Here is a 25,834-nt window from a genome sequence, read left to right as displayed (position 1 = left end):
TTGGTCCGCTCTACACCCCCTCCCCAGCCGACCTCTCTGGCGCAAACGACAACCCTGTTATCGGTTATCGAAGGTGTGCGCTGAGAACAAGTGTGTTTAACCGTGTTGTTCTGGTGCTATTGCTTCACTGTAAAGCCTAGTAGAGTGTTGTTTGCTTTCTGCGGTCACAATTTGAATGTGTGTTGTTTTCCCCGACTTCAGAAAAACGGTAGGAGGGCACGGGAGGAGGAGGGAAGCCAGCCAGCCGATATATTGTTTTCAGCAGGCTAGCTAACTTTAGGAGAGTGTAAAAGCTAACGACTCGACTCTAACCGTTTGCAGGGAAGCAGGTAACTCGGTTAAAATGATGACTTTCTCGGCTCTGGTTAGACCTCTGGCTTCACAGATTCACCGACAGCTCGCCAGACAAGCCAGGAGTCACCGGATAACGCCTGTCAGAGGATGTAACCTGACTGCGTGCTCAAGCAAATATGTGCTGTCTCAGAGTGAGTACTTTTATTTATAAGGCATGTGTGGTAACGTTAGCTGGGCATCCTGCCTGCCAGCCGGCGGTCAGCTGCTCATTGTCACACAGATGATCTCTGCAGCCCTCACTGTGTGTGTGTGTGTGTGTGTGTGTGTGAGCTCGGCAGTGGTCGGCTTGTTTCATTCATTGCGGCTGACACACAGCACCGTTTGTTGGTCACTTTTGTTTTCATGCCACAGCAGCGCGGGGAGCTGTGCAAACCTGGGGCTGGACTTTGATCATCCCTGGATTTCGATCAGTCGCCTCTCTGGTGACTCGGCAGTGTTCAGACTCCAGGTTTTCCAAACACCTATTGATAACCGCTCATCGGTGTGCCCCACACCGGGGCCCTTTGACGCCCTTTGACCTATATACCTTCTACTTGTATGCACTTGATGTCATACTAAAGAAATTTCGCCTTAATCGCCGTTTCCACTGTGCATATCCCTATTGAGAGCACATACAAATAAAAAAGAAATGTCACGTGTTACATTACAGTATGTACTTGTGCTCCTGGCAGATGTGTGACATGCAACATTCCAATGTTACACAGCTAATGAGTCACCACCTTTTATTTTCATGAGACCACAGACTTTCTAAACCACTCAGGCTTGTCTGAGCAGTTTTAATAATTTCACTAACACGCCCTGGTAATGTCAGTATTGCCTTGTTTGCTGTCTCCAGCCAAGTACAAGAGTCAACACTGAAAAATGCAGTATATTGGCAAAAGTAATTGCTGATTGCCTTAACATGCATATAAACTTGAATGACATCTCATTATTAATTCATAAGGTTTAATATGATGTCAGCCCACCTTTGGAAGCTATAGCAGCTTAAACTCTTCTGGGTAGGCTTTCTACAATATTTAGAAGTGTTTATTGGAATTTCTGATGTTGGCCTGACTCGCAGTCTCCACTCTATTTTCTGTTTTGTATATATTTCTCCTGTTTGTTATTTATTTCTGCTGTCTTTTATAGTTAGTAGGTGACCTGTGCTATAGTCACAAATAAAAGGTTTCTGGGCATTTACTAAGAGAGGCTATGAATCATTATGGACACGAACATGATTTATTTTTAAATTTGTCAAAATACTTAAAAGTATTAAATCTATCAAATTCTCGTGACTGTACTTCTCATAGCTGTATGCCACCTTTTCTTATTTGACTGTGCAAAATTAAATTTGACATCTCAAAAATTTCTTTAAAAACATCTATCAAAATCTGACAGGAATATGAATAATTTCAGATTAATAGACATACCTACTTTAAAGCTGGGCCATTCTGAGGCACTCCAAGGTATGGAGGCCTATCTCCCCTCACCACACTCTGCCGGTGGCTGATGCCCTCAGATGTCGGTGCATTGGTGGTTCTTGGTATCCAGGGCTGGGCGCTCAGGTTACCCTGTACCGGCTCACTCCCAGTGGCTGCTTGTCAAGTCAAAAAAACTTTATTTATCCCCAAGGGACAATTAAGATAGATGACAGGGGTTGGTGCCCGTGGCTTGGTTGGGCCAGTTCAGGGGGGTGGGGGGCCCTCAGGCCTCTGGCCCCTGGACCTGGGTTTCTGTCCACTCTGGCGCAGTTGGCTGCTGTTATTTACTGTTAGCTAGATTATTGCGATGGTGTTGTGTTTATTATGTTGCTCTCCTTTTTGCTTGTTTTCTCTTCTGTTTTTTCTTCTCTCAACAGGTTTTTTTAAGTGCCCTTTCTCACTGTCCCTCTTCCCCTCTGTCTTTTTTCCTTCCTTCCTTCCTTCCTTCCTTCCTTCCTTCCTTCATTCTCCCAGTCATGTCTGTCCCATCTGTAACAACTGAAAATAAAATAAATACATAATAATAATAATGATAATGATAAAGGTCAATCAAATGGACCAACATGGCAAGGCCATGATGTTCCACTTAGTAAAAAGGCAAATTAAAAAAACTGGTGAAGTAATAAAAAGTGATAACAAGTTCTACTAGTAGCTTTAAAAATAGTCAAAGGGAAAAACCTATTAAAAGGTAAAGTTTTTACTATAATTTTGACTGACGTCCAGCCGAAGCTCAAGGATGTATATTAAAAAATGTGCCAGGTGTGCTACACTCTTACTTATTTGTTTTACACAATTTTTTTGTGTGGGTTTTTTTTTTTTGTGGAAAGCTGTGGTTATTTGCCGAATCTCTTGAAGTGGAGTCTTTTGTTCCTAAAATAAAAATAAATCAGTCTCAGCTCCTCTCAGCTTCCTTATTGGAAGAAAAATAATGTTGTTGGTCAGACTTAAATGAGTAGTTGGCTGTTTGGGAGTAGAAAAACTGTCCATTCCAGCAAAGCTTTTATGTTCAACCATTGTAATAAACTAGAGTTTATATTTAACTTTTACCAGCTTGTTGTGTCCGTCTGTGTCTGTACAAAGCATTACCAAAAGACTTTGGGTTGTTTTGAACTGGTCAGTGGGATTTTTTTTTCTTCTTTTTTGCTAGTTGCTTGGTCTTCAGTTTGATATCTGTGTAAAGACACATTCACTCTTCGTACACTCTTAACACTCAGAACAATGGTGCACTCTGTTCCCTCAGTAGTGCCTGTCGGGTAAAATTTTCACCTCAGTGGGTTCAGATGGTTTACTCAGTCCAGACCTCAAGCCTGAACATAAAGAGATTCTACCTGCAAGCCTCAGCTCAGGGCACAAAGTTGTTCTCTGCAGAGGTTTGGAGTTACTGAGGTCTTTGGCGTATACAGAGAAAACAGTATTTCCTTACTGTTTTTGCTGAAACCATTCCCTCTTTCAGAACCATTATACATAGTAATCATTTAGTCGGCGAGGAGTCCATTTTATTTGACATTTATGTAATATATTACTCAGATCATTCGTTTCTAATTCCTTATTTGTAAGTTTAATTCGTCAGAACCTGTTAAAAACATTCAGATTATTATTCTCTATTATTTTCACGAGCTCGCTTATATCAGAGATTGTTTGCTAATTAAGAAGAATGCCTCCAAGCACACTCTTCTGTTTGGTAGCAGGAGTGACTGGAGCTCAGCTGTGATGGTCCCCCAGTGAGGTGCAATACACTAATTGGCTCAGAACATGTTATTAGGCTGGTTACTCAAGACTGTTGTGAAAGTCTTTGAAAAGGTTCAGGTCCCTGTGTCCAGGATGTGGAGCGACACTATCATATCACAGTTACCAGTCTTGCACATTGGATGGTATGACTTTTTTTTTTTTTTCTGCATTTGTGAAGCTTTTATTATGATGCATCTACGGGAAATGAAATGCGAGCTTGGCAGATTCGCTGATGTCTGCAAGGCAAGATATAAACATCTTGTCCTGTGCCAGGAAAACTTGAGCAATTGCTCGGTACCTCCACCCCGATTTAAATTAGGATAAATGATTTGTGATATGCTCCTGAAGTGAGTCCCTTTTATGGATTCAAGGCCATATAAACTCCACAGTTGATAATTGCAGTGCAAGAGCATGCATGGCTTTGGAAGCAGTTATTGTTCATGCAATAACTGAGACAGGCAGCCAACTCTCCTAGGAGGAGCCGCTGAAATCCGATGAAGATGAAGGTCATGTCCCAGTCGGACCTGTTGAGCTTGGCTCAGTGGAAACCTTAGGCTCCGGAGAGAATGAATGATAAGGAAAATAAAAGACTGAACTGCCTTTGTGCCCTATGAACTGCGCATGTTCTTTTTCTTGTTGATCTGGGTTCAGATAAATGAGTGAAATAGTCTTTTAAACTGTGTGTGTGCTTTTCTTTTTCTAAGGAAAAGATTTTTTTAAATAGTTTTGGATGTATTTCAATAGCAGAGGCACAACACCTAAATAGGGAGGCAGAGAAAATAAGCAGAGCTTTGAGTAATTAGAAGTCAGGTCTGTTGACAGATGTTGGACTGAGCGTGCAGTTTGACTGGCCAGAGGTCCTGGTCAGGTTCTCCTGCTGTGGAGGCGAGCTGAGGGCGTGCCAAGACATTCCGCGTGTCACTTTCTGTACAGCCGGCCCACTTCTCTCTTATTTAGTAATTTCCTTTAGGGAAAAAAAAGTAAGCGGACTAAAAGGAAGTGAGATTGCTTACTTGCTGACTTTTCAGTCAGTTCCTTTTAAGAGCTCGGGGAAGAAGGATTGTACCTGTCTTTCTAATACTGTCACCATTTGAATCTTCTTTTTATGAAGCATTTTTAATATTTATTTTTAAATAATGGATTTTACAAAAATGCAGGAAGCAGCGGAGTGCAACATGAAAAGTAGGTTTAAGGTTTTTTTGGGTAATCTTTTCTGCTGTTCCCTTTGTCAAGAATTTTTAACTCTGACTGGAAAACGATAATCTTTAATATCACTAACTTGTGTTTTGTTTTTTTACATTTTCCTCTTCCTCCTCATCTCATCTCCTTCAGTGCATCCCATGTGGCAGGGACCCCTCGTGGTACCAGGAGGGGATCGTCAGTCTCCAATTGATATTGTCGTACGCAAGAGCATCTTTGATTCAAAGCTGAAGCCTCTGGTTACCAAATACGACCCGCATACTTGCCAACAAATCTGGAACAACGGTTACTCATTTCTGGTCGAGTACGATGACACTACAGACAAGTCCAGTAAGTACTCTTTTGTAATCTGCATGTATATATTTAGTTAAAATACTCCGAACAGTACACATTAAGTTCTTCAGGTAATTACTCCCTAGAAACCTAGAAAGTAAGATTACAGTTTGTACCATGTAAGTTCCTCTTTGTTGCCTGCTCAGATGGCAGCAGGTCTGTAGCTTCCATTTAAATCAGGAAGAATTTAAGGGAAATCTCAGCTGTAGGAATGTATGTTTTGGTCTACACAAGGGGATTATCTTTTCCTGCACTCCCCCTTAAAGAGCACTCTGTATGTAAGAAAATCCAGTAAGCAATACTGCTCTTAAAGGTGCCATGTGGGCTGTCATGTGACTTGTATGTTTGTGCTGACCCTTAAAAGTGCAACGTACCCTGTCCTTAAAGTGTCATTTTGGTATAATTACTGGGGTGCGCCAAAACACTAACTTTACTACCCATTAAGATTCTAAATATAAATCATGTTTTGGTGAAATTACAACAATACACTTTATAGGGTGTCACATGCTGCCAGTCTTTGTATTAAAAGCTTTAAAGCTTAGTCTGCGAGAACAATAACAGGTTTATAAACTTCACTTTGTGAAGAACTTTAGCCTTTATTTTTTTGACAACGGAAACCTTTATGCTGCTGTATATGGAGAAGGAGAGGCCTTATCAGTGTACAGATACTGTGAGGACAATAAAACGTTATTCTTTCATAGCCTCGTTCTCACTTTAATGTTTCCTGGATGTTTGATGTCAGTATTACTCCCTGAACAACCTGTTTCTGAACAGTCAGTCTTTGTCTGATAATGTCCACCCTTTGAAGGAGGAAACAAGTAATTAAAAATTCCTTGAAACACAAGCTATTTCCTCTGGACGAATCAGGTGTTTGATGCACTGATTTTTCATGTCCTTGAACTTTATGGTTGCAGCGCTACAAGGGGGCCCCATGGAAGACAAATTTAGGCTTTGCCAGTTCCACTTCCACTGGGGTGAGACCAACGCCTGGGGCTCAGAGCACACCGTGGACAAGAAGCTGTTCCCCGCTGAGGTACAGCAGTGCTGCCACCTCCATACACCAACACAAACACATGGAAAACATGGGGTCACGTAAATGTTCACAGCCATCATTTTTACCATGAATTTATCCAAGTCCCCTTCTGATGTGCACTAATTTCCACTAATGTTGTTTGATTATGTCGCTGGTCAATGTAAGAGCTCGTAACATTTATATATTACTTGGAAAGTATGCACAAGATTATGTGTTGTGGGATTTGTAATTTATGCTGACCATATACAAGTTGCAGTTACACAGCTAAGACAGGCTCACCTGGAAACTCTAAGGTTTTAATTTAAGCAGTTGAACAATAATATTTATATGCAATAATAATAATATGTCAAAATGCAGCTATTTTATGCACAGTCCCTTATTTTCTGGGTTTTAATTTTAATAGCATAAACTCGCACAACAATAACAGAAGTGCTTATTTTTCATGGACGTCACCAAAGACTGGCTTTCCTCCTTAGTGGTGTTTTGCTAACCTTCACTGTGGCTGCTTTTAGTGGTTGTTTGTGGGTCTTTCTGCTTTTAGTGATGTTCAGCTCCATCCGGTTGACATCAGGGGTCCGTTCTTCGTACCTCGCTAAGTAAGTTAGCTGGATTTGATTGTTGGCGATTTCGCGTGATCTTGGATCGTTCGGTTCTCCGAAGCTCATCCGGGACTTGCTGTCATAGCAACAGATCCGTAAGCGTAAACCTGCTTGGGAGCAGGCTTACTTTATGTAAACAGGATTAGATCGCGGCCACTCAGGTATGTCCGCTTCATTTATACGAAAGCAACAGCGATATTTTTCCACTGTTTTTCCATAAATAAATATTATCAATGTAACTAAAGATAATGCAGTATTTGATTCTTTTATTGATTTCATACAGATACATACAGGTCATTTCCTAAAAAAAGGGAAATGTACTATTAATCATTCTATTTCATGTATTTGATTATTTCAGATGTAATTCATATTTTAGAGTAGTAATAGTAAATTACTTCGTGTAATCAAGATGAGAGACCACGGCTATAAAAGCGAAGGTGGATTTGGGAAGTCTGTCGCAGCCATGTCCTGTCCGTTTGTACGCGAGCAACCCATTGCGGAAGGTGCAAGATTGATAAGGAGAGTTTTCAGAATTCAGCGTATATTGCGGGATAGACAGGATCCTTTAGCTCAGCGCGACAGTGTGCTCATAGAGAGATATCGATTTTCCCGTGAGGGTATTATTTACTTAACCAACTTGTTGACGAGGGGGTGCAGGACCACCACCTGTCTTTTTTTGCTCTGCCCTTTTCTTGGTTGCTGTTATAAACAAACAAACAGATTATTTCAGGGTCTCTTTTCAAGAGACTAAAAGCAATATAAGTGATAAATATCACCATTCTGTAGAATATTCTTATATTTCACTTTTACTTGTTCCCATGTTCTAGTGGGTCCTGTTGTGACTCTAATGTGAAAGAGGATATAATGTAATATAATATAATAAATTTACCCTAACGCCTACTGGTGTTGGCCAGAGGGGCCGATGGCGCGATATGGCAGCCTCGCTTCTGTCAGTCTGCCCCAGGGCAGCTGTGGCTACAACCGTAGCTTGCCTCCACCAGTGAATGTGTGAATGTGAATGTGAGAGTGAATGAATAGTGGCATTGTAAAGCGCTTTGGGTGCCTTGAAAAGCGCTATATAAATCCAATCCATTATTATTATTATTATTATTATTATTATTATTATTATTATTATTATTATTATTAAATTACTTACGAGTTTAATTTGTCAGCAACTTTCTGCCAGCCCTCTCTCCTTGCTTTTGCAGCCTTTGCAGTGTTCCCTTGCGTTTTAATTAAACTCTGAAACTCCTGAAATCCCTCAATCAAGAGTTCTTGCTCTGCTGCCGAAAAATACTGAGCGCGCTCCTTCGACATTTTCGCCGACCAATCAAAGGGTTGCCGATCAATGTTTCTACTATCGATGGCCCCTTTTAAGCCACCCAGTGATCTCACATTACTTCATCCAGCTGTACTAATCGTCAACAACAGGTATGTTCGGAGAACTGGAATAGCGAGCTCAAAGTTGGCGCGATGATTTGATCTTGGATGTGTCATTTGATCTTGGATGTAGTAAGCGAGGTACGAAGAACGGACCCCAGGGAAGAGACTGAGCCAGTGGAGATTATTCCACTTCTTTACCATTAAAACTTCAGCCTGAAAGGCACTGTTTTAGTTCTCTCTTATTAAAAGTGTGCTACACATCTATTAGTGACCGACTGAATGGACTTCAGCATCAGTGCAGTAAATTGAGATGTTAGATGCTTTTTAATAAGATTATTTTGTTTTTGTTTTTCTTTGTTTTGTTTTGTTTTTTTTACAGATTTTGGATTTACAAGATTTTATTTTATTTTTTTAACAAAAGCCACAAAATTAGCATCACCTGAGATCAAAACACCACCAAGTACATGAGCGTGTTCATACCTGTAACAGCAGTGTTCCCCTGTGCACACACTCTGTTGACGCTTAAAAAGCCCTGACCTTGCAGCTGCTGGATTAATGTAGCATGCTAAGTGCAGAAGCACTGCACACTGTATGCTATTGTTTAACGAGCCGCTGAATGGAAACTCACATAGGTATTACTTAAGAAGCAGGTAATTGAGAGAGAGGGGAGGGAGAGGGTAATTCGCTGTCAGTCATTTGCAATTACTTTCTGCATCACTGGATCTTTACATAACCCCTCACTGTACCCACTATTTTATTGATGCTTGCCTCAACTCAACTCAAGTAATATTACAACTCCAAAAAGGTTAGGACGTTGTTTAAAATGTAACTAAAAACAGGATAGAGGGATTTTAAAATCTTATAAACCCCTACTTTATTCAATATAGAACAATATATAATGTGTTTGAACTGAGAAAATGTACAGTTTTCAGATTCCTTGTTATCCACAGGTTAAAGCTCTATCATGCAAAGAAGAATTCATATAAGAGCATGATCTGGAAATGCTTGTTTTGTTTGGGACAAATCTAATTTAAAATGGACTGAGGCAAAGAGGAAAACTGTTGTTTGATCAGACAAATCAAACTATGAAATTATTTTTGGAAAATTTGTTTCTAAAGAGAAGGACTATCCTGCCTGTTATCAGTCCTTGGTTCCAAAGCCTCCATCTCTGACGGTATGGGGGAGTCGTAAGTTATGATGTAGATTTCTCACAGAATCTGAAAAAAAAGCTGACCAGGTTTATTTGTAAGCGGCAAAATACTTTTTATAACTACAATGGATGCTCCTAAGGCTCTTGCATTGACACCAACCTGTAAAATTCATGTTCCTTTAAGCAAAATGCAATCACTCAGCTTAAATGTAAATGTATCCTTTCAGAGACAAGTGGAGTTGCTCATTAGAGGTACAGTTTATTTTCAGGTTGTTAGGCTGCTTATTCAGTGCATTCCTCTCAGTGTAGTACACAAGAATGTTATAACTAAAGCTCAACCCACATGTTTAATAGCTAATACCACACACACACACACACACACACACACACACACACACACACACACACACACACACACACACACACACACACACACACACACACACACACACACACATAAACACAGTAACAAGCCTCCTCGCAGTGGCATGTGGCCAATAAGAAAAGATGCCACTGAGATGAAGTCTCTGACATTTTTTCCCGAGTAAAATAACGATTTTCAACTAAACCCTTGCAGGTTTTTCTTGGGTCTAAATTAATTTTTTTTTTTTCCTGTTGTCATGCTCTGAGTTAGCAGTTGTCTGCACACCTGAGCGTCACGGTGGTCCTCTTTGCCTGTGCTCTGTGGGTCTGTACCTCTGACACTTGTTAAAAGGTGGACAGTGGAACAGCTCATTTAAACGTCTGCAATAAAACTTTGGAAGATTCATGCCTACGACGTAATCTACTTTTACATGTTGTCAGTTATCTTGTGCTCATGTTTCTTTGTTATGTGGTGCTACCCATGGGGGAAACAAATTTAAACCTGGGACTTTATTCCCCTCCTGGGTCCTCATTCTTTGTTGTGCTCAGTTTATTTTATTTTTTAACTTTTGGTGATGGACATATTTGTCCCACAGGTTTTTCCGCTTCATGTTTCCTGACATTAATAGTTCCCACAACTACCTGACATTTGTTTGTCCTTACATTGAGGTGATAATTATTATGATTTTTTTTTCTTTTTTGATTGGAAAAACTGTGAAAAACGTATCTGCAAATGCATCAGAGACCTTGACAGTACTGCACAGGCCCGTCACGATAGCTGCAGGATGTGTCGTTATATTTCCGGGGGAGGTGCGTGTTGGGTTAGGGTAGGCCACATTGCAGGTTTTCAGAGGGTTTTGTGCTTACGATGTAACTAGAACGTAGATTTAACGGAAAAGTATTTAAAAAAACATATTTGTAACAATTCCAACTGCCCATAGCTAAAACTGAGATTAGTCATGCAGGTATTTTATGCTTACTATTTGTAATCTTACATGTAATATCCTTCAGTATAAGTCAGTTTTTAGTTCTTAGGGTTAACAGAGAGGAGTAATGGAAAAAACAACAGTGTGCTGTTGAAACAGCGCAAATATTGCCTTAGTTTGCGGTCCTTTTATATGTACTCATGTACCCTGTTTGAATTGTTTGTTCTTCAAATGTTTAAGCGTTGTGCAAAACTGGTTACATTGTTTAAGGCATACAGCTGTGGTTCTTTCATCCAGCTGTGTTTCTCTAATTCTTTTTATATCGCCAAATTCGGACTCAAACCTCAAAGTGTGTGTTTGTCTGTCAGCAGCTGAGTTTACAGACTCGTACATTTGTCCTGTGTATAGAACATCTATTTTCATGTTGTTCCATTACATTCACGCACACTTATGTAAGAAGCTCCAGTGACTGTGTGTGTGTGTATGTGTGTGTGTGTGTGTGCACGCGCAGAGCATCAAGTTGCAGTTATGAGTCACAGCTTCATGGGATCTTTGTGTCATATTTTAATACAATTAATAAAGCTGTAATTTTTACACTAGGTCAAATAAAAATATAAGAAGGCAGGAAGGATTTAACAGGAAAACAAAGATTATAGCTGTTACAGTTTGGGTCACATACAGACAAACTCATGATGTCTTTGCTTTGTGTGCCACTTTAGCTCCACTTGGTTCACTGGAACTCTGACAAGTACAGTCTGTTTGAGGAGGCAGTGATGGAGGATAACGGGCTGGCGGTTATTGGAGTTTTTCTGAAGGTACATCACACACTGTCTTTCAAGTCCTTAAACAATGACCAAAATCATATGTTTTAGGTTACTTTTGATTTGCGTTCAGCAGTGTGTTTATGTGAGAGAATGGTAACAGCCGTCCAGCTGATTTGTTAGTGACGATAATCCAGATTAAGGTCTAATCTTTGCATAGGTGGGAAAGAGACACGAGGGGCTGCAGAAACTGGTGGACGCTCTGCCTGCAATCAGACACAAGGTTAGTCACACACACATGTGTGTATACCTGTTGTGTTTTTTCTCTGCTTTAATGAGAAAGTGTATTTACCTTTGACAAAGAGCATCACAGACCAACAATTCTGTACCTGTCAGTTTATAGGGAGGTGGTGCCCTCTAGTGGTTCAGGCTTTCTTTCACACAGAGAATTTCATTTTTTTTTCACCAAGTAGTCAAAGCAACTGAAGTCAAACTGAATCAGTATCTAAGGACCTGAAGATGAGGTAAATTACACTAGCTGTGCATTAATAAATGTAGCAGATGTAAGCAGCTCGCTATATGAAAAGAATGCAGGCAAGAAACAACGGGGAGGAAACACAAGAGCTTAGTGCTTTTAACCTTGGATTGATTATTGGTGCAGAAATTATTGATTATTGGTGAGATGCTTTTTCTGGTCTGCTTCTTTTCCACGAACAACAGTCTAGTTCAGAGAGTGGAGCAGAAAATTACAAACACTCAATAAGCTACAGTTCTGTGGTTGGAAAGCTGTAGAGGATGGCATGCAAAAGCGGGCGGTTGCATCAGCACTCTGTACTCTGTTAACTTAGAACAGGAAACCAAAACTATATTGGGCACACATTTACCACACCTAGACAGTTTTCATCTTGAAAGGAGGACAGACTGTCCTGACAGATCATGATTTCTGCTCCCACATCAGATTGTCAAGTCAGAATTTGGTGATAATGAGACGAATCCGTGGTCCACAATGCGTGGTGTTAACAGTTCAAGCTGCTAATGGTGGTGGTGGTGTGATATAGTTTTTCCCTTGATTTTAACATGTTGATCTGTCATTATAGACCTGTCCTGAGATATGATTATATTTCCTTTACACTGTTGCTTGTAGTTTTTGAAGGTGACTCACTGGAGATTGTATTTTCCCCTTGTTTTTTATCACTACTAATTCACAGTTTATCACTACTAAGGTCTGATATGAATGTTTGTTCAACAATATAATAAGAAGTGTGTGCTAAATAACAGATGTTGTGTAACACATATCAAAAATTTTTTAAAGTAGACAATGGATAGCTTAATGGTTGCAGTGTTAAAATAAATGGAGGCAGTTGTTAGATATTTAGATATTCATCAGTCTGTCAGTGAACTGATCCCAGCTGTCACGGGGCTAGAGACAGAGAGATATCAGTCTGTCACAGAGTTAAGACAGAGAGACGGACAACCATTCACACACACATTCACATGTTTGACCAATTTAGAATCATCACTTATCTGACTGTGAAAAGAAGCTGGAGTACAGAAAAACATATTTATATTATAGTCAACGTTTAATGATTTTAAATATTTTACAATTTTCCACAGAGTGCATCCAGTCTGCTGTTGTGTATTTTCTGTAATATACTTGTACTGTTACACTTGCGGATGCTAATATCAACACGGCTGTGAGTGGAAGCTGTGAACCTGAGAAGTACCCAGAAAAATGTTGACTCACAGGGAGAGGAGCTAAAACGGCTTGTTTCAGGCAGAACTAAGGATCAGTTTGAAGTGTGAATCATGCAAAGCTACTCCAGTAGAGTCCACAAGCTTTAACTGAATATTTGTTTCTTTTGTCTTCTGCAGGACAGTGTAGTAGAGTTTAACCGGTTCGACCCTGGCTGTCTGTTACCCACCAACACAGATGACTACTGGACGTACCACGGCTCTCTGACCACGCCTCCTCTGACAGAGTCTGTTACCTGGATGATTATGAAACAGCACATAGAAGTCAGCCATGAGCAGGTAAGAACGATGTTTTTAAGAATCACAACACAAAAAGTAAAGAATGTTAACAGTGGGTCGACGTTTCACGTGCAGTGTGATTGGTGGTGTCTGTTTTCTTTTTTTCAATCCTTCTTCCTCTGTTAAACCTTCCTGTGTTAAAATCCTAAGATGTTAAAAGGTTTAACATCTTTTAACATCTTAGGATGTTAAAAGATGAACAGACACCACCAATCACACTGCACATGAAACATCGACCCACTGTTAACATTCTTTACTTTTTTGTTAAAAGGTTTAACATCTTAGGATGTGGTCCATCCTAAGACCAAATACAGACAAATAAGGGCAGAGATGTAAATGAACACTGTATTAACACATGTTTGAGTGGGTGGGGATCAAAATTGAGGATAAGCACTGTTCCAAATGTGTAGAACTGGTTGCTAATGTGCTATCCATGACTACTATTACCCTTTTCCACTAGTACCTACTCAGCCAACTCAACATGGCTCAGTTTGGGATGTTTGGCATTACAATAGAGTCTGAGGTTGTTATAACAACCTTGTGGCCAAACGTCCTGTCATTTGTATGCAACACTAACACCACAACAGTGGAGGACGTTGAGGCAATGGCATACCTGCTGCCAAAGTAGTGCTTTTTTGTGTAGCTGTTTCCCTCGTTGCCAGGTTTTTGATTTTTGTGAGTGAGACGCTCTAATGATTCATGATGCCACTGACTAGCCAATCGGTGGCATGCAGTCTCTTGATGTCACATTTTCAGATCACCTCAGATCGATTGGAATCCCAGCCGAGCAGGTACTAAAAAGTACATACCACCTAATGGGAAACCCTAAAAACTAAGATAAGTCAAGCTGACCCGAGCAGGTACTAGTGGAAAATGGCTGTATCGTGGCTCAAGAGTTGGGAGTTCACCTTGTAATCGGAAGGTTGCCGGTTCGAGCCCCGGCTTGGACAGTCTCGGTCGTTGTGTCCTTGGGCAAGACACTTCACCCGTTGCCTACTGGTGGTGGTCAGAGGGCCCGGTGGCGCCAGTGTCCGGCAGCTTCGCCTCTGTCAGTGCGCCCCAGGGTGGCTGTGGCTACAATGTAGCTTTCCATCACCAGTGTGTGAATGTGTGTGTGAATGGGTGGATGACTGGATGTGTAAAGCGCTTTGGGGTCCTTAGAGACTAGAAGAGCGCTATACAAATACAGGCCATTTACCATTTATTGCTGCCCCATGGTGGGCACGAATCACTGGTGCAACTTTAAGTTGAGTTGCACACCAACCTCTGGATATGTGCTGTTGTGTTTTGGGAACAACTGTTCTTTCAAGGTAACTTTCAGTAGTGGTTTCCGATGACAGTTGAGGTTTATGTGAAGGTGTGTTTATTTGCATCCACACCCATAAAAACCAGCACAGCAACATTTCAGCTTCAGGATTCCCAGTTCGTTGAAATTGCCCAGAAACTAAAGCGATTATCTTTTGAAGAAGTTTGATATAAATCTCTGCTGTCTACCTCTGACTCTCTCACTCTATAGTTGGCTGTCTTCCGGAGCCTTCTTTTCACCTCAGCCGAGGAGGATATGCAGAAGAGCATGGTGAACAACTTCCGTGTGCAGCAGCCTCTCCGGGGCCGTGCCGTCCGCTCCTCCTTCAGTCCCTTCCTGAAGGAGGCGCCATCCACTGAAGGCGACAAGCACAACCACTGATGCTGCTAGACCCTTTCGTCTTCTCTTAGAGTAACTCACACAGTGACCACATTCCACACTTCTGTTGTTTTCCTTTCTTCATGCTGTCAGAACATGTTGTTGCTCATCAACATCTGATGCTGGAAGCAGGTTTTTAGAGTGTAGCACAATGTAGGGGGGACATAGGCAAACTGTTTCTGATTGGTTGCGGTTTTTATTTTCTTTTACAATTTGGTTTGACTGTTTCAGACCAAAAGCCAATAAGGGATGCTTGCTTTGGGGAAAATAATATTGATAAGAATGGTATTTATTCTATATTTACAGTCTTTTCAGTTACTGTATGTAAAGTTTGTAGCTACAGATGTGTGTAGGGAGTCACACCGAGCTGCAGGTACAAACTTCATGGTCACAGCTACAGCGGAGAGTGCTCTGATCTCCTCGCTGTGATGTTTTTATCCTTATAAGGAGGCAGGAGCTACTGTAAGTTTACAAGACAATGCCCTGGAGATTTTACCAAACCGTCAGGGGGAATGTGCCTCCCCAGTAAAATACTCAACATATCTAAAATCATTAGTGTTTTACCACTTGTACCACAATGTCACTTTTTTCATTCTTAAAGTTGTAGGATTTACTGTTTTGTTTTTTTCCATCTACACACTTTAAACTTTTAGTGTCGTAGCCTGATATAAAGAGATACTTATATATTATACTTTATACATCTTTGTTTTATTCGGACATCCTATAATTTAAAGAGTCTGAAAGCTGACTCTAAGCTTTGGTTCTTCTACATAGAACCTGTGTAATACGCACAATCATGCCTGGTTACTATAGCACATACACGCATCCTGATTGACCCAGAGTGCATGTACCTGTGTCAAACTGGTGCACCCAGTTCTCTTCCTTTACTCTGGCTTACAGTGATCTCCATTAGACACTATAACCACAGTGCCTTTAAATGTTCTCTGTGTGGCTCACTGCTTTTGGCAGCTTCACCCTCACCCCTCACAGGATGGAAAGTATCTGTTCCACCAAGCTATTGCTCGGGTACAGTGGTTGGTGGTCACTCTCAGAAATGGTGGAGGCTCAGCTGCTATTTACTGTGATGCTCACCTCTTACTTCCCAGACAGGTGTACTATGAAGTGAGGAGTCAGTTTTCAGTGTTACAAAGGAAGCTCTGTTTGCTCTCTATACCTACTTATGGTGAACTCGTAACCTGGTCTGCAGCAGAGTCAGTTATCAGTTCAGCTCATTTTGGCTTGGCCAAAAACTAAACTGATTTCCACTGATCTCTCTTCATTACACTATGGGACAGCATCAGACCTGCATGCACAGGTGTAAAGCTTTAAAGTTGCAGCTGTCATGGTAACCTACAGATGTATTTGCATATAAAATCCCAGAATTAACAGTTTTCTTCAGCATTGAGCTTATGACTTGGCAACATCACTGATGGTTTTATTGACCTCTGAATAAAGCAGGCCAGCAGTCTGGGTTAACCACAGTTTGAGGCTTTGTTGAGCCAGCCAACACAAAGAAAGCCTGACTATGTTGAACTTGCTTCATAGTACACCTGTCTGGTAATTTGAATGAATCGAGTTGGAAGCAGGAAGCTGCTGTCTTTATTAGTCTCTGTGGTGCAGTTGTTGTGTTTTAACAGAAGATTAATCGCACTAATGTGATAGAACAAATCAGTCTGCTGTTTTTGGATTGGAAGGGGTTTAAAGTTACAGTTATATTTAGCATAAAATGTAATGTAGAATCCACATTATCATCATCATTATTATTATTGTTATTATTGATGTTTTAAAGCTAAAGACCTTTTGCAGGATGTACTTGGATAGGTCACAGGAGGATAAATTACCTCTAATGTTGCAGCATGTTTTTATTTTTATATACAAGGATTCCACTATTTGAGTTTCACCTGTAACCTATCCAGAGGCAACCTATTATGCTTGTTTCCATCAACATATTTTTATTCTTGGTCTCTACTTGAGTAGCTTTGGTTAATTCATGGTTCAGGATGAATTTCTTTCTTCTGATTGGCTGCTGTTCATAAACAACAGGTGGGTGGGGATTCTGCACTCACAGAGAGCTGTGTGCCAGAGTGCTTTGTCACCTGTGACATTGTACAGGTAAAAATATCTGCCATTTAGAGCAGCGATAAGCCTGTTTTTTGTCTCACAGTGCACCATTTAAAACTGAATATGAGGATTCATCATTTTAGCATAATTATATGACAGATTATGAAGAAAAAAAGCATAGTAGTTTCCCTTTTAAAGATGTAAACTAGAATAAATTAAAATGATATGCAGATCCAGTGCAGGGACACAAAGGTTTTGAAATCGGGAACGATTTTAATACAATGTTACATCATCTAGAAAGGTTTAGCAGTTGTCTTGCTTTGGCTCATGTCCAGCAGCCGCAGTGCACGAAATTGGACTGTGCAGCAACATCAGAAAGCTAAAAGAAAGTTTGAGGTAAAGTTGAGAGAGGAGGAGGGTACTGATGGAACGATAGAAGGAGACATGCATGCAGAGACCTGTCTGGCTCTGAGATTGGTCTTATTTCAGGACTGCAAACACTGCCATGCAAACTGGAACAGCGCACCATATCTGGCCACTTCTAACATCATCTGTGTGCAAAGGTTTTCTCCAATGGCATACAGTTGCACTGAAGTGGGGTGAGAGGTCATGGTTGTCTTAATGATCCCTCTGTAACAATGCAACTATCCAAACTTGCCCTCCTCCTGTCACCGAGGCTCACGTGATTCTTTAACGCCCTGCTCCATCTCCCCCGCGGGTCATCCGTTGGCCCCCCAGTCGAAGCAGAGCACGAAGCTGCACAGCGACTGGACTTCAGTGGACATGTATTGAAAAGATGCGATGTGCACTGGGTGATGTTAATTGTTGTGACGGCTGCAGACTGGCTAGATAAACAGTGAGGGGCCTGCAGAAGGCAGAAAAGATTTTAGCGTGAAGTTGAAGTGGAATTTGATAAGGTGGTGTGCTTGGGGTTTTTTCTTCTTCTTTGTTCAGTGTATTGTACTAACACGGGAGACAAGGGACCCAGTGCTGCCTTCATCGTGTACAGCTGTATTTTATTGATGTATTTGAATTGTGCACCATCATCTGCCTTGGTTTTTCATGGCTTTTTACTCATGTTGTTACTTTCTTATGCCTTTTTAAAATAAATTGCAGTGCTGTTAATATTAACATATTACAATGCACACACTCAGTGCAGACTGATTATTTAAATGGATTGATTTATCAAAGTATGAGGCGCTAGAAATCTGTTTTTGGTGCTTTTCTTGATTGACTGCTAAATATTATATATATTTTTGCATCAATGAAATCTAATAGAATATAAAGTCTTCCTCTTTTTGTGTTTTAATCCATATCATTGCCTGCTTTTCTAATCATGGAGATACTACAGGTCCTACTGTACTTTATTAAAAAATATTTTGCATCTTTACTTCATCTTTCCTAGTCTTCTGTGGCTCACTGTGATGTTTTAGCAGGTGTATGATGTGTACACTGTATGCAGTGCATATTTTAGCTGTTTATTTGTTGAGTGTGTAGCCCACATTCCTGCCCTGCAGGGCCCTGCTAGGCCATCCAGCAGTGCATGTTGGAAGACCCTCCTGATCCTCAGGTGGCGATATTGAAAACCACCCAACATCGATGGAAACATGATTGTAGTTAGACTGATGTTAATAAATGATGTAAAATAATAAAGTATCATGTAATGTAAAAATGCTTCCTGTGCTATCTTTGTATTATTATTATTATTTTTTATCTTATTTTATGATTTTATTTGTTTTTCTTAAGTCAGCTGCATACTAAACAGCCCGTCAAAGTCACAGGAGGTTCACAAGCAGCAATCTCTCAGTATAAACGAAATTCAGCTGAATTGGAAAAGTTCAAAAAGTGCAATCCCTCAAATGCCCACTTGAGACTGACGACATAAATGAGTCGCTTCCTACAAAATGTCTAACTTCAGCACTGAAACGGGCATGTTTACAGCATGATCCAAAAAAAAACCTGAAAAGGTTTTGTTTGTTTGTTTTTTTAAATAAACCACTTTAATTTTTTGAGGCTTAGAATTAGGAGCATGGTTACTTTAGTTGACAAGTAGCAGTAGCAGGAAACTGCTAGGCCCCATCTCTGATGCAGCTCATCCACACAATCTTTGTAGTGCTGGTTCTAATTTTTAATGACTTTAATATCTGACAGGTATGAAGTTGGGGGTCCAGTTTCGATTTTATTGGTCCAATATGTAACACTAACTACTGGATAAGTTGGCTCTGTTGAAATTCTAAAGCTTATGGATGATGTAGTGGTAAACAGACTTGTTGTCACAGCTAATTAGTGTCTTAAGGTAAAACCCTAATAGAAAAGAAACTAACAATAAAAATGAAGAACCATGAAAAACACCTATTGAAACAGCAATGAAACAAGATGGATAAGAATGAGACCAAATAAACTCACAAAAAACTTTGATCTGAGTCTTATTTTGCTATGAGTAGATGTATTTCACAACTTGTCAACTGATCAAAACCAAAAGAAGAAAAGTTATTTCATTCAGTGCATTAGGAAGAAACGTCTCTGGAAACTGGAGACTCTGCTTTGTATTTACAGCTCCAGTCTTTTCAGCAAATTTAAACAACCTCCATTGTTCCTTAAAAATACACCTCTTTCCTAAAACACTGAGGAACCAGGGCAGAAACATGTTTGAGAAATGAAAACCACTTCTAACTGCCTCAAGCTGCCTTTGAAACCCTCCTGACACAGAGAGGGGATGTTTGCTGGCCCCCACCCAGCCGCCTGGGGTCCTGAGGATGGATTGTTTATCCTCTTTTCTACACAGCTACCGTGGGAGGGTGTGCTCAGCTTCTCCACCTGAGTCGAGCCTAAGGAGAGGCGATTGAAGGCGACCTCTGGGGGTGTTTATTGTGTTTACTGGTCTGCAGGCTTCCCACGATTGTATGAATGTGGACAGACTGACTGGACACCCCTCTGCTTTGAACTGTACAATATGTATGCGTGTGTTTGCGTGTGTGTACTATAAGCGTGCACGTGTCTTTGAAGTGGAGGAATGACCAAAAGATTTCAAACCTGCTCAATGAATGTGACTAATTTTAGACTTCAAAGCATATACAACAACGATTATATACAGGATATATATATGTGTGTGTGTGTAGAGGATAACAGGGCATGCTGAACTGACAATATCAGAAAACTCGGACAGAACCAGCTTCCACAATCTTGTATTTGTAGTCCAGTTTGACACGATGTGACGACAAGGTAGTTTTGAATTTCTCATAGTGGGTTGTACATTCAACGTTGTGGTTAGTTCTGTGTTTTTTGGGATGCTCTAATGAAAGAAATGCCCCAAATCAAGAAACAGGAAGAAGCATTAAACAGGTGAGACGCTGTCTTAAAATATTCATTAACTTTTAAAAATGCCTGTTTTGCCATCCACTCTGAGATAGTTTTAAATGAAACTTGTAACAAAGGCAGGTTTGGTTTGCACCATAGTGACTTGTTTAATGGCCGTCAGTGAAGATGGGAGATGAAACAAAGACGAGACCTCGTCTTCATCTTTGCTCGAGGGGAATTGTTTTAGGTCAACAAGCCACAATCCCCTCTACTTAAAGGCACAGATATAAACAGGAACCTGCATCCAGAGCCCCTTTCTTCCTCTGAACTCCAGGCCAGCTGCTCTTCCTCCTCATCTTCCTCCTGCTTGACTCTCCTGTGTCCTCTTCAGCCTCTCTGATGTGCCTGTTTAGTTTTTCAGATATTTGAGACAAAGGGCTTCAGTCAGTGGGATTCCTGTTTGGTTCTGAATGCGGTCTAAACTGGTTTGTTGGGTTTTGGTACTTTATTAAATACCTTGTCTTAAATGTAAATACCAACTAAATTCTCTAATATTTAATACTCTTTCCTCTCCTTTTTATTGTTGTTGTTGTTGTTATTATTATTATTATTATTATTATTATATTACTACCACTGCTATTTTCTGTTATTTTCTTCTCAATATAACTGCACACTCTCTATATGCTCATGTAAAGCTGAGGAGCACGAGCCAAAGAATTTCATTATGGATAAATGTGGCTACACTGTTATCTGTACATGACAATGAAACTTGAAACTTCTTTTATGTCACATAGAAACTGCACTGAATGTGCAATTCCGGACAAAATTATACAATTTTTAAATTTTCTGTTTTATTCATATAGTGCCAAATCACAACAAGGTGCTTTATATTTAAGGTAAACACCCTATAATAATACAGAAAAAAACCCAACAATCAAACAAGCCCCTTTGAACTTCAGGGTGTTGACCACGAAAATTAAAAACGCCCTTTTAACAGGAAGAAGCCTTCAGAAGAACCAGGCTCAGGGAGAGTCAGTCATCTGCTACGACAGGGTGTTTTGGTTTTTTTTTTTAAAAGTACAATAATTTACTATATGTAACCAAATAAGTAAATTTCACCTCAAAGTATGCATTGGTGGTTTTTGGCCCCTGATAACTTCTTTAGTACTTCACCAACTCCAAAATGTTGTTTTTTCAGCATATTTTTCGAATCTGTTTGTGATAATACAGCAATTAATTGAAATAAATCTGGAAAATTGCAAATATTTTGTTGTCCACATACACAGAAATTCAAACTTCTTAAGTGAAGCCAAAACTCACAGATTTGAAAATAAATTCTTCTACATATAGCAACGTAGTTGCTGCATGATGGCAATTTAACAACATGACATATGTGCTCAATATTCAGGCAATTTTGCTTTTATGTAGGAATACAACCACAATATACCGAGGTGGCAACCAGCTGAGTCAAATCCCCCATTGCACAAAGCAGATGAGTTGGACATGTTAGCGCAGACTGACTCGGGTTGATTGCACCATGTTGGCAATTATTTGCAAACCATTGGCAGTTTGTCTGAGTCAGTCAAGGATTATCTCGAGACAGGTTACCACCCATCAGGTGACCTGTGCAGTCAACTTGAGCTTAAAGTGGTTGACTAGAGGTTGAGGGTGTTGCAAGGTGAATCTCTGGACAACAGTTGGTTGCTGCAACTACTTGCAAATGGACACAAAAATATTAATTAATTAAATCATCAGGCAACCACAGATTTTTCTTAGCTTCAAGGACGTTGATGTGTATTTTTACTTTAGTGGGATTGAGCCATACAGTGATGAATGATTTAGTTTGTCTTTATTAGTAGATATACTGATATCAGCTAAACAGGTAAAACAACTCAATTTCGTTATATTTCTTTCATTCTTTAATACTTTGTGTTTATTCTTTATTTTTTATTTGTGAAAATAGCTAACTTTAACAATAGGCTAACGAGTGCCATTAGCTAATTTAACAGTTCTAGTTTTTTCTATAAAAAAGTGTAGCTCTCAGAATGACCACATTTAAACAGGATAACTTCAGCTTAAGTTTTCTTCTTTAACATTTAATGCTAATGCTTGCTAACATTAACTAAAAATATTAGCTAGCATGGTTACCAGGGCACTAGCAGAATTTCTCTATGAACTTAAGTAATGGTGTTTGTCAAATAATTTTATTTAAAAATGTTCCAAAGGGCACACTAGAGAAAATATGTTCAAGAAGTCTAGTTTGGTTACCTGAATTACCAGAGGAGAAGCGTCTTTTTTTTTAACCGCTGAAAGTTTCTGTTTGCTGCACACGGTATGGGCTCAAAATGTGGTCATAAATATTTTGTACTTGTAAAAAAGATTTGTATGTGTAAAAAAGATTTGTATGTGTAAAAAAGATTTGTGTGTGCGTAAAAAAGATTTGTATGTGTAAAAAGAATTTGTGTGTGCGTAAAAAAGATTTGTATGTGTAAAAAAGATTTGTGTGTGCGTAAAAAAGATTTGTATGTGTAAAAAAGATTTGTGTGTGCGTAAAAAAGATTTGTGTGTGCGTAAAAAAGATTTGTATGTGTAAAAAAGATTTGTGTGTGCGTAAAAAAGATTTGTGTGTGGACTTAGAAAAAAAACCCCTGCAAGTTACAAGTACGAATTTTGACCCCATTTTTCTTCCTTTCATCTGATTGGTCAATGTCATGTCAATCACAAATGTAACAATCCAATCAGAGAACAGATGGGTTTGGCTGTTGGAGGGGCGCTTTTTTTGAACTGCAGGTCTTTGAAGGGAATAAATGCCCTTTTACATGCCAACCCAGCGTTTTCCTTCATCACCACGAAGGAAAACAGTCTGTGGTCGTCCGAGTTTGGTGATTTTTGTGTCACAGGTCTACGTGTTTAATATAGGGACTTCCACAGCCTTTTCAACAGCGCTGCGGACCGCGGGGTGGGGGCGGGCAGTGTTTTGGAAATGACAGTCTTCATTACAAAGCTTTCTTCGTTATGAATTAGCATACATGTTTTTATTGAACATTTGAAGAACCAGCAAAAAAAACAGAAACTCTTGTAGAGGACATAAAGTCAGAGATAGAAAAGACAAGGAGCAGGTGCATCTAGTACAGGTAGAGCTGCTGCAAAAACCCACAGAGCCCAGCAGCCAGCGTAACAAATTCTGGATCCTTTGCTTTTAGTTAGCAGTTAGCATTAGCAGCACATCCTGCGTCTGATGTGAAAGGACTTTTATGCTGCGCACTGTGACTCACAGCAATGGTCCCGGGTCAGCCCTGACTTTGTGTTAAACTAATCCTAAAGTAATAATGGTATTTCTAACCACTGATATACCACAACTTTTTCCTTTCAACAGCTACTGAAAGTTAGGGGACCTAGCTGCTATCGGATATTTATGTAGAGATCCTCCAGCTTCAAACTGTATCACCCTTCAAGGACCTGCAGTTCAAAAAAGCGCCCCTCCGACAGCCAAACCCATCTGTTCTCTGATTGGATTGTTACATTTGTGATTGACATGACATTGACCAATCAGATGAAAGGAAGAAAAATGGGGTCAAAATTCGTACTTGTAACTTGCAGGGTTTTTTTCTAAGTCCACACACAAATCTTTTTTACGCACACACAAATCTTTTTTACACATACAAATCTTTTTTACGCACACACAAATCTTTTTTACACATACAAATCTTTTTTACAAGTACAAAATATTTATGACCACATTTTGAGCCCATACTACACGTTCAAGAACAAGCTAAATTTTGACCTAACACCTCGCAGACTCAGAGAAGTTTATGTCTCAAAGTATACATGTTCACAACTTAAACTCTAACCTTTCTGGCTATTAGATGTTTAGCATGGATTTGCTTTTCCATAACATTTTTCGAACTAAAACCATCCACCTCCTTCTGCTGAGAACAATTTGGCTCCCACTGTTGAGTTGGTTAATTATTCTCTTAGGCCTCATGATTACAGTTGACTAATTTCATATCTCACAGGATCAGTTGTAAGAGTCAAGTGTTGATTAATGCATGTTTAAAGTGCCCAGTTCAAAGAAAAAGCATTATGTAAAAGTCATTTAAATCTTAATACAGCAAAACTGTGACCTACCATTTCAACAGCAAGGGAGGTGTATTAAATGCCACTTCTACTGCTATATCTCACAGGTTTGCAAGAAAGTATCACTGAGAATGATGGGAAGCACTGAACAGTCCTGACTTCGACTGTATATTTGATTGTGTATTTGATTATTTCATTGGTCAGCCTACCCTCAGATTCCTTTGAAAAGGAACAGGAAACAGCTGCCGAACAGGCACTCGCCCACAGCGCTCTGTCACGTCTTCGCTTCCCAAACCTTTTCCCATCAGTGCTGTACTCCCTCTTGAAGGGACAACTTTATGTTCCCAGACAAAAAAATCCTTTCGCTCCTTTGAAGTGGGCGGTGAAATTTCTGTCTGGGACAGTTGTGGGAATGTGTTTTCATAATTGTAATGCAGAGTCAGCACTGTAAACCAACTCTGTGCTATGTGAAGAATTTCAACATGAATAAATAACCTCTAAATTCATTCTCAGACATTATTCATAATATATTAGTCGGTAGGATGTAAATGGAAACCTGTGGGAAATACACAACGTCTGAAAGGGAAATGGCAATCTTCGGTCTCTAGACTGAAGAAGTCACTTGGATGAGTGACAAATTGTTTCTCCCACTGAAAACGCTATGTCCAGATGAACAGAATCAAGTCTGTTTTAAAAGCATAATTTTATACTCAGTTAAATGTGAAACTAATGATTGAGACTGTAAACTGTTTCCTGAAGGTGTTAGAAAGAATGGATGTTTAAGTCATTTTTATCAATTTGTCCATCTTTAAGATACTGTTTATTTTATTTTTAAAGCATCCACCACTTCAGAGGTCTGTCAGCTGAACATCAGCCTCCTACAATGACCATAAAATTCTGCTACACTTGTTCCCAGGTCTCTTGGGGGTCTTGGTAACTGTTCTGCAGGGTAACTGAGACAGACAGACGTAGCTACATGAGTCAGACACAGCAGACACGGATTAAGGTGCATCTATGATATGGCATTCTGCAGGCTTTGAGCAGATCGACTGAGACAAATATACAAGTGCACCTTTAGGGTGGATGTGATCATTCAATTTTGAGCGTGTTTACCTGCTCTAAACACAGGAAATTGTCTGTCTGTGTTTGTGTGTCTGTGTGTATCACAAAAACACAGTTGTGTATTTTGTTTAACCTCAGTATATATGACAGTCATCTGCTGTCAGAGTCAGATTTCAGTGGCGGTGTTGCCCATCCTGGATCTACCCCCAGCACTTATAAAGTTATCCCGTAGACTGACTTCAGTTTCCTTGATCCTGCTATGCAACCAACCTTGAAACAACACTCCAACTCATCAGTGTAAAAAGATAAAAAACTTGGTACAATTTCATGCC

General features: G+C 39.9%; 1 protein-coding gene and 1 long non-coding RNA gene across 4 annotated transcripts; one reads left to right on the top strand and one right to left on the bottom strand.

Moving 5' to 3' along the window:
- On the top strand, positions 1 to 18,740 carry ca5a (carbonic anhydrase 5a). Of its 3 annotated transcripts, none has more exons than XM_084936253.1 (8): positions 1 to 73; positions 322 to 485; positions 4,875 to 5,072; positions 5,990 to 6,108; positions 11,249 to 11,344; positions 11,511 to 11,573; positions 13,163 to 13,321; positions 14,838 to 18,740. In XM_084936253.1, exons 2-8 carry the CDS (start codon positions 344 to 346, stop codon positions 15,006 to 15,008), a joined length of 948 nt encoding a protein of 315 aa, XP_084792379.1. In that variant the 5' UTR covers positions 1 to 73; positions 322 to 343; the 3' UTR covers positions 15,009 to 18,740. The 3 variants fall into 3 exon arrangements, with proteins under 3 accessions (XP_084792379.1, XP_084792378.1, XP_084792380.1); XM_084936252.1 differs by having other exon boundaries at positions 3 to 208; XM_084936254.1 differs by lacking the exons at positions 1 to 73; positions 322 to 485 and adding an exon at positions 3,405 to 4,724.
- A 1,494-nt stretch (positions 18,741 to 20,234) lies between these two features.
- LOC146384314 (uncharacterized) lies at positions 20,235 to 25,653 on the bottom strand. The gene is made up of 2 exons (XR_014800851.1): positions 24,492 to 25,653; positions 20,235 to 20,768 (listed from the first exon to the last, which is right to left on the bottom strand). It is a non-coding gene; the product is annotated as an uncharacterized LOC146384314 (long non-coding RNA).
- Positions 25,654 to 25,834: the final 181 nt, after the last annotated feature.

The sequence above is a fragment of the Perissodus microlepis genome, chromosome 7 (assembly GCF_051167445.1).
Source record: "Perissodus microlepis isolate ML-2025 ecotype Zambia chromosome 7, ASM5116744v1, whole genome shotgun sequence".
In the NCBI taxonomy this organism is placed as follows: Eukaryota; Metazoa; Chordata; class Actinopteri; order Cichliformes; family Cichlidae; genus Perissodus; species Perissodus microlepis.
Note: the sequence above shows the minus strand (reverse complement) of the source record. Positions and strands in the feature narration are given on the sequence as shown.

Bases quoted from the DNA above. Each gene is read 5' to 3' on its own strand.
- ca5a (XM_084936253.1), top strand. From the start codon at position 344: ATGATGACTTTCTCGGCTCTGGTTAGACCTCTGGCTTCACAGATTCAC. The intron at 11,574-13,162 runs GTTAGTCACACA...TGTCTTCTGCAG, and splicing joins TGCCTGCAATCAGACACAAG to GACAGTGTAGTAGAGTTTAA. The intron at 13,322-14,837 runs GTAAGAACGATG...CTCACTCTATAG, and splicing joins TAGAAGTCAGCCATGAGCAG to TTGGCTGTCTTCCGGAGCCT.